At 44.5% G+C, this 8,841-nt stretch overlaps 1 protein-coding gene across 1 annotated transcript in view; it reads left to right on the top strand.

The window, feature by feature from the left end:
• SLC25A4 (solute carrier family 25 member 4) overlaps positions 1 to 1,194 on the top strand; it is a 3,659-nt gene extending 2,465 nt beyond the window's left edge. Inside the window, exons 3-4 of the mRNA XM_006276052.4 lie at positions 285 to 425; positions 736 to 1,194. Of these exons, the coding sequence (XP_006276114.1) occupies positions 285 to 425; positions 736 to 893 (299 nt within the window). The 3' untranslated portion in view covers positions 894 to 1,194. The remainder of the gene's footprint in view (positions 1 to 284; positions 426 to 735) is intronic.
• The last annotated feature ends 7,647 nt before the right edge of the window (positions 1,195 to 8,841 follow it).

Raw genomic sequence — 8,841 nt, 5'->3', positions numbered from 1 at the left:
CAAGTCTAGAACAGATCTGCAACTGTTGCAGTCAAGGTTATGTCCCTAACTTTTGATTAGCACTCTCTTACTGGCTGGCAGCTGTATTGCTACTGCCTGGGACATAACAGAAGGTACAGGTTTCAAAAGAAGTTCTACTGACTTGCCATTGATAAGGCTCTGTGAATGAATGGAGTCTGGGTTAGGAGTCCCAGGGTGGGCTGATTTTTTTTTTTTTTTTTTTTCCTCTTCCCCCCACCCCCAACTTTTCTGTATTGACCTTGCCAACTTGCCCTTGATGACAGGTATGATGCCTGATCCCAAGAATGTGCATATCATAGTGAGCTGGATGATCGCCCAGTCTGTCACTGCTGTAGCAGGGCTGGTTTCCTACCCCTTTGACACTGTCCGACGTAGGATGATGATGCAGTCTGGCAGAAAGGGAGGTAAGGATAAGTTTTCTCTTGTACCATCATTGCTGTAAGGGTTACCTTATGATTGGGACATGGAAGTCTACATCTAGAAAACCAGCGGTCTTCTATTTTACTGGCCTAAGCTGACTGAAATAACTTCTTAGTGATGAATCTATTGATGACTTTTTGTTCTGAGAATTAAAAGTACTTTACTGGGGCTGCTTGTCTATTTTAAATTCTTATTTTATTAATATCATTAAAAATGTTTTTAGTAAAACAGACCTGAAACTGAATTGCTTGTATGATTCAAGAGCCTCTTACCTGTACACTTATGTTTCCATAGCTGACATCATGTACAAGGGCACAATTGATTGCTGGAAGAAGATAGCTAAAGATGAAGGACCCAGAGCTTTCTTCAAGGGTGCCTGGTCCAATGTGCTGAGAGGCATGGGAGGTGCTTTCGTATTAGTATTGTATGATGAGATCAAGAAATTTGTCTAAAGTAAACAAAACCACTTGGTTCAATTGTTCCAGATCTATTTTGTAATATATTACTTGTGATTTAATGGGCAACAACATATTTCCTAGGGAAACTAAGAATGGAGGTTATGAGGCAAATCCACTTCAGAGATAAGGATGCATAAGGTTATTTAATGGTTGTCCACTAGATCACAATTATATTTTGTATTAAAATTCCTCATACATTTGTGTTTCAACCTACATGTGTATATGTATACATATATATAAAAGTTAATATCCTGCCAAATGCCCAATAAAGTATTGTTCCAATGTTTAGAATGCATTTCTTGAAGACCAGTTGATTTGCACACTGGTTCAGATTCTGATAATGTGAACATTGAATTTATTCGAAGTGGCAGTCTTCAAATACTTGTTTGTACTTACTTCAGTAAATGCTTCTAGCCACTCAGCAGCATCATAGCATACACAGCACATGGATGAAAAACATGCTGCTCCTGCAAAACTATATTTAAGAAAGAATATTTGTAAATACTAAGTTTATTTGGCCTTGTACTTGATAAGCACCAGGTTATAGATTCTCAACCAGTATTTTTTCACCAGCTTTTTTCACGTGTCACAGTAGTATGAATGAGGTTTTCAACTCATTCTACAATTCACACACACTTCAGAAAACTGAAACATGTTCAAGATGAAGTTCCATGCACATTTCCACATAAGACAAAAAATTGAAACCAGTGAAGTCTGTTAATGTTCAATTGAACTTAAACTAAAAGAATAAAATAAATTGGTTTATAAATCAAATCCACTTCATTTTTCTCCTGTTGTTTCAGCCCGTTATTTGCTGTCTTAGTAGTACCCTTGCTTAAAGTTAAGTGCATATGATGTACTTATGAACATCCTGTGTTCATGACTGTGTTTTGGGGTACATTAGTTAGCTTATCAAATAATTTAGGATTTTATGGTTCTGTTCCTGCCCACTGAGATTATGAAAGAGCCTGAAATAGTCATAAGGAGTGGTATGATATTATAATTTAAAATATTATACTAAAGGGTGACTATAAAGACAGCTTCATGATAAGTCTCCCAAAAGAAACACTTTTGGGGAGCAGGGAGAGGAATCTATCTAGTGATTCGATTTATCAATTAAGATTCTTTGAGTATACACAACTGAACCAAATTAGTTTTTTTTAATTGAGGCATGGTATGTACATAGCTCTCAGTAAAATTGAGCTCCAAGTCCTGTATTCAAAAATAGTTACTTGGAAAATAAGTCACAACGATTGAAAAATTTGCTTTACAGTATTTGAATAGGTAGAATACATATCTGAATAGATGTCTGTCTATGCTTGCTATACAGCCATCAAGAAAAATAGTGCTTAGATGTAAACTAGGCTTACATAAATGATTTAAATCCTAGTTCTGCAAAAGAACGTAATATATGCTATTTACTCCCACTACCACCATCTTCAACTGAAGTTAAATCCAAGAAGTTAATAATACTTTTGTGAATGTACATGTGAAAAAGTCAAACACTTTTGGTACTTTCTGGTATTTCTGCAATTCTGTCAAAAATGTTTCAGAAAGATGCAAAGGTAATGAATGGTATGTGGGGGTGAATGCAGTAGGCAGCAAATTTTAGTGAAGTATTTGAAAGGCTATAGGAATAACTAAGCCTTAGGAGGCTGGCTATTTTCCACCTATATGAATGGAAGTAGCTGAGATCTAGGGTATACTGTATTTTTGACAAAATAATGTGCCTAAAATGACAGTCGTAATGGCTGCACCTGGACTCTGGAATGTTAGGACCCTCTCTAGTAGGAACCATCCTTTCTCTTCTGCAAGTTGCATCTCCTTCTGGTCCTGTTTTGTAGTCCACCTGGGAAGCAGAGGGTGAAAACCTTGCCCATGAAGGTAGGAGCAGATTGAAAAGACTGAAGGTAGATCTTTGGCAGGCAGGGGTAGAACTACGGGGGGAAGGGGGCATACAGTGGTGCGGTCGCATCCCTCTTCAGCAGTGTAGTTCGCATGCCAGCAGCTCTAGTTCCCTGCAGATGCCTGGGTCCCCTGCAGAGTCCAAGGTGTGGCTGATAGAGAATACAAGGGGGAACAAAGCAGAAAATGGGTGAGGAAGAGGCCCACCATTGCCACTCTCCCCAGTTGACTGGGCATGGGGGAAGCCCCAAGCTGTTCCTGTCCTGATTTGGCTAGAGGCTCTGGGAGTGTCTTCATAGTGTGTCAGTCTTCATAGTAGTAGCAGCAGTGTGTGGGTCCCTGCTCCTTCCTGCCCCCCCCAGGGTTCCCCTGCCAGCATGGGCTGTGCAGAGGGCACCATGGGGGGCCCAGGGATGACTGTGGCAGTAAGTGGTCCATCCCCCTCACCTTCCAGCACTTGCTTCTGGCCAGCAGGGGAACACCTGGAAGGGGGCAGGCACTGGAAAGGGAGACCCTCCCATTGCTGCTGTCCTTGGCTGAAGTTGGCTGTGCAGCTGCTTACCACAACCCTGTTTGAAGTGGGTCAGAAGCAGCTCTGGGACTTCCCACACTCCCAGGTCAGCCAGGGACAGTGATGGCATTGGATGGGTCCCTCCTTCCTATGACTGGAAATAACCTCTGCTGGGGAGGAAGACGGGAGAATGGGAGGGGAGGAGAGTTGCCACTTAACACCAGAGGGGTGGGGGTGCCTGGAGTGGAGTAGGGAGTAGGGGAATCTTACCTGGTTCAGGGACTGAAAAAAGTCCCCTGCTTGGTACAGGGGGCTGGACCCGATGATCTTCCAAGGTCCCTTCTGGCCTTACAATTTATGAATCTACGAGCTGCAGGCATGGCACAATTTGCCTGTAGGGAGGGGATTGGGGAACGGGATTGCAGCCACTGCTGCAGCACCAGTCACGTCACTTGCAACCACCTTGTTTTCAAGCTCGTGGATTCACCCACGTTGGCAGACGATGGAGGTTGAGAGGAATGCCTTTATGACAGTATAGTGCAAATAACATGGAACGGGGAGGATTCTAGGCCACACAAGAACACATATTCATGTCCAGGAGCTTGCTATGAAGCTGGCTCATTCAGCAGAACTCCAAGATATGTGCTTAAATCTCACTGCTGTCATTTAGATTTAGACACGTGCTCATCTGCTTTGGTCATCTAGAGCTTTACCAAGAATGTGAATGTTGGCACTAAAAGTCCCCTGGAATTAATTCAAATTGCCTCATAGGTGAGCAGGATGAGATGGAAACATCATGTTTTTTCTAGGCTAACTGTCCTTCTGATCCTGTTTTTTTCAAATACAACCTACTTGTGCTGTTGCTATTATCTTTGCACACTGCCATATAGGAAATTATATTAATTTAGCCTAACTATATAGACTGTTTCTCACTTTATCTCACTGACCAAGTCACATAGTTATTTCACAGATGCTCTTGGTCTGCTGCAAGCAGGCAAAAGAGTTGATAAATAGTGCTGTAAAGAAGCTGGGGGTGGGTTCTGCTTCATGACTGATTGGAAATTGGGTTTAATGCAAATATTTAGATGATTCTAACAGAAAGAATTAGGAAACATTGTCAAGGAGAACAAATGAAGTAGGAGGATGAGCACGCTATTAAACTGAGAGTGCTCCCCTCTTGCCGCAGAATTTCAGCTTTTTTTTTTTTTTAATGTAAGTTCTGCTTTAGGGGTTTAAAGGTAACTTTAGTGATAGTGATTAACACTGTCCAGATTTCTATAGTGCTGGCTGATAGTCTAAAGCAGGAGCAGAGAAGTTTAAGGCCGATCCCTACCATTCAGTTGTCTTAATTTCTGGAGAATCTACCTTGATGTAACAACAAAAAGGCTTTTTACCCACGATCACTGAGATCTTAATTAGGTTCTGTGGGCATTATTAAGAAAGTTGGAACTCTGTGAAAGCTACACTCCTGTCTATTCAGGCAGTTCTGCAGTTCAATCTGAACAGCTAGTTCTCTGAACATTATTTCCTTAAATTTTGTTAACATTAGGAAAAACTGGATATCTTCTTCAGTACATTGCAGTTCGATGCTAATAACCACAGTTCAGTGCCAACGCTGATAGTATAAACTGAATGGAGAGAGATGCCATTCCCACATCTTTACCTAAGCCAGCACAGAAAAACTAGAGAGAAACAGGATGAGGAGGTGACATGGAAAGCTGCAAGGGAAAGTCTGAAAACCATGAACTGAACATAACCTATGCAAAGATGTTTGTCCAAGTCTGCAGCCAGCCTCCAGCAAAAGGAGAAATAGCAAAATATAAGAGTCAGAGTGGAAATCACCTGGTGACACACATTCCACAGAAGAGAACAGGGCATCATTACTCTGGACCTAAGGGGGATGCAGAGCCAGTGATGAAGGGGTATTTGCATGCCCTCCTGGACTCTTCAGGATGGCTCAACCTTGACTCAGTGCAGTTGTCCCAATGGCTTTTTTGCTTTCCTCTGGCCATTTGGCTCTACTGGCCAGATCTGAGAAAAGTAAGCTTCTCTCCCAAGCACTATCCAACTGTGACAGCACAAACATGCTGTTGCTCCCAAAAGGCTGTGCAACTTTTCACAATATGATCTTGTCTTTTCTCTTACCTACTTTGGTCAATAGTGGAATAGTTAGCAGCATTGGTTTAAAAAAAACTAGCATGGGATATTTGAATAATGCCTCTCCAATTTGCTTCCAAAAAATAATGCTGAATGGGACAGACTTTGCATTTCCCAAAGCAATCGTTTCAGGCTATCTGCATAATTACACAAACGTTACCGGGATGATTACAGTTAGCTTACCTTTTGAATGGGTTACTTTATTATCATAATGGCTAGATTTACATAAAAATATAACAAATTCATGGTCACAAGATAACAGTTTCAATAGAAGGTACCAGTTGTCCAAACCAAACCAAACTAAACGAATTCAGGCCCTGGGGATAAAATACTGAAGAACACTGTGAGGATATACAGTCACACTAGATGAGGAATGGCTCCTCTCTCAAATGACAGATGAATACTCCAATGGAAAGACCCTTTCTGCCCCTACCCTGTTTCCCTCTGCTTATCTGCTATCCTTTCCTTATAGTAATGTGAGGAGTGTTCTCACTGCAATTGTTTGGGCCTGTAATTGGAGTAGGAAAGAGATGAGGAACTTTACATATTTGTCACCTTAGGGAACAAGGTTTTTTCCTGGGATGCTATGGACTTTCTTGCCTGCAAGGTCCTATCCCTACACTGCTAGGGTGCTTCTCTTCCTTCAGAAAGACTCAAATTCTCCATTAATTGAAAAGATGAAGGATGTTGGCAAAGCTGGAGAGTAGAGGTATCTAATGGCAGGTAATCCTGGCAAGAGAGTTAAGCAGTGCTGGAGTGATGTTGTAGTCATGCCAGTCCAGGAAATAAGGAAGAGACAAGGATGTTTTGTGGGGTGATATATTTTATTGGATCAGCCAAGACTGGCGACGAGCACAAGTACCCAGGTAAGTGACAGGGGTCTGGATAGTCCTGGGATCAGGGAGGAGGTGCATGCACCCATAGGAGGTCTTAAATGCCTGTACACTAATGCTTGTAGTATGGGGAACAAGCAGGAGGAACTTGCTCTCCTGCTAGCTAACGCAAACCTGGACATAGTGGGGCTCACTGAAACCTGGTGGGATTCAACCCATGATTGAGTGGTAAACACCAAGGGCTACAGACTGCTCAGGTGGGATAGAACAGGGAGAAAAAGTGGGGGTGTGGCGCTCTATGTCAAAGAACAATACACATCCTCAACAAACAGCACAGGGTCAGAGGAGGGGCAGACTGAAGCGCTCTGGGTCAGAATACAAGTGGGTCGGGGGAAAGGGACTTAATGGTGGGTGTCTACTATCGACCACCCAACCAGGGGGAAAAGCTGGACTGGGATTTCTCAGGTCAGCTTGTGGAGGCAGTTAGGTCAAGGGACACATCCATTATGGGTGACCTAAACTACCTGGACATCTGCTGGGAGAAGCAGTTAGCCAGGTCTGGACACTCACGTAGGTTCCTAGCCAAGATACAGGACCTCCACCTAACCCAGGAGGTGCACAGTCCCACCAAGGGAAATACATACCTTGCTGGACCTGGTCCTGGCCACAGGCGATGACCTGGTGAGGGGACTGCAGATTCTTGACCACCTGGGCAATAGCGATCATAGCCTACTGGAATTCACCATCCAGCGCAGGGTGTCAAAGACCTGCAGCAAGGCAGTAGCCCTTGACTTCAGGAGAGCTGATTTCAATGAGTTAAGGAGATTAGTCAGGGAGGCACTGAGGTCCCAGAGGGTGGGGGAGTTGAGAGTCCAAGATGAGTGGTCATTCCTTGAGACGATCCTCCGAGCCCAAAGGGTGACAGTCCCAATGTGAGTCAAAGGGGACAAGAGTGCTCAAAAGCCCCCCATGGCTCACCAAAGGCATTCAGGAATATCTGAAAGCTAAAAATGAGGCATACACCCAGTGGAAGGGAGGGGCCATTACCAAGGAGGATTATACCTCCATTGCTCGAGACTGTAGAGGGGCTGTTAGGAAGGCTAAGGCGGAGATAGAGCTAGGACTAGCGACCAGGATCAAAGATAACAAGAAGTCCTTTTTTAAACAGGGAGTAAAAAGAAAGCACTGGGTAATGTGGGGCCCCTGCAGGACACGCTTGGCAATCTGGTGATTGCACCAGACGATAAAGCTGACCTCTTTAACAAATTCTTTGTCTCCATTTTTCTGAGCAGGGACTGGGACATCCCCCCCACCAGGATCCCAGACATACTCAGGAGAGGCACAGCCAGGCCTAGGGTCAGAGAGGACCTAGTTTGGGAACTTCTGGTGGGGCTGGACATGTTTAAATCAGCAGGTCCAGATGATCTCCACCCCAGAGTGCTGAGGGAATTAGCAGAGGTTATTGCGGGACCCCTGGCACAGCTTTATGAGCACTCGTGGTGCTCTGGCCAGCTGCCAGAGGACTGGAAAAGGGCCAATGTGGTCCCTATTTTCAAAAAGGGGAGGAAGGAGGACCCAAGAAACTATAGGCCCATTAGTCTTACCTCCGTCCTGGGGAAGCTCTTTGAGAAAATTATGCAGGAGCACATCTGCGAGGGACCAGCAAGGGAGATTATGCTTAGAGGCAACCAACATGGGTTCATTAGGGGCAGGTTCTGTCAGACAAACCCAGTGGCCTTCTATGATAACATCACAAAATCCTTGGATGCAGGTGTTGCAGTGGACATAGCCTTTCTGGACTTTAGGAAGGCCTTCGACACTGTCTCTCACCCCATTCTCATTAAAAAATTAGGCAATTGTGGTGTCGATGCCTACACAGTCAGATGGGTCACAAATTGGCTGAAGGGCAGCACCCAGAGAGTGGTGGTGGACAGGTCATTTTCAACCTGGAAGGACGTGGGCAGTGGGGCTCCCCAGGGCTCAGTCCTTGGGCCCACGCTATTCAACATCTTCATCAGCGACATGGATAAGGGGGTGAAAAGCACCTTGTTCAAATTTGCAGATGACACCAAGATGTGGAGAGAGGTGGGCACACTAGATGGGAGGGACAGGCTACAACTAGATCTGGACAGGTTACAGGGGTGGGCAGATCAGAATAGGATGGGATTCAATACTGACAAGTGCAAGGTACTGCACCTAGGGAGAAAGAACCAGCAGCATACCAATATGCTGGGGAACTCCCTTCTCATCAGCAGAGAGGCAGAAAGGGATCTTGGAGTCATTATTGATTCCAAGATGAACATGGGCCATCAATGTGAGGACACAGTGAGTAAAGCTAACTGCACCTTGTCATGCATCATGAGCAGGTCCAAGGAGGTGATCCTCCTCCTCTATGCAACATTGGTCAGGCCGCAGTTGGGGTTGTGCATCCAGTTCTGGGTGCTGCACTTCAGGAGATATGTGGACAGCATTGAGAGGGTCCAAAGGAGGGCCACTCACATGGTCAGGGGGCAGCAGGGCAGGCCCTACGATGAGA

The sequence above is a fragment of the Alligator mississippiensis genome, chromosome 2 (assembly GCF_030867095.1).
Source record: "Alligator mississippiensis isolate rAllMis1 chromosome 2, rAllMis1, whole genome shotgun sequence".
NCBI lineage: Eukaryota > Metazoa > Chordata > Crocodylia > Alligatoridae > Alligator > Alligator mississippiensis.
This window is presented reverse-complemented; position numbering and strand designations above follow the sequence as displayed.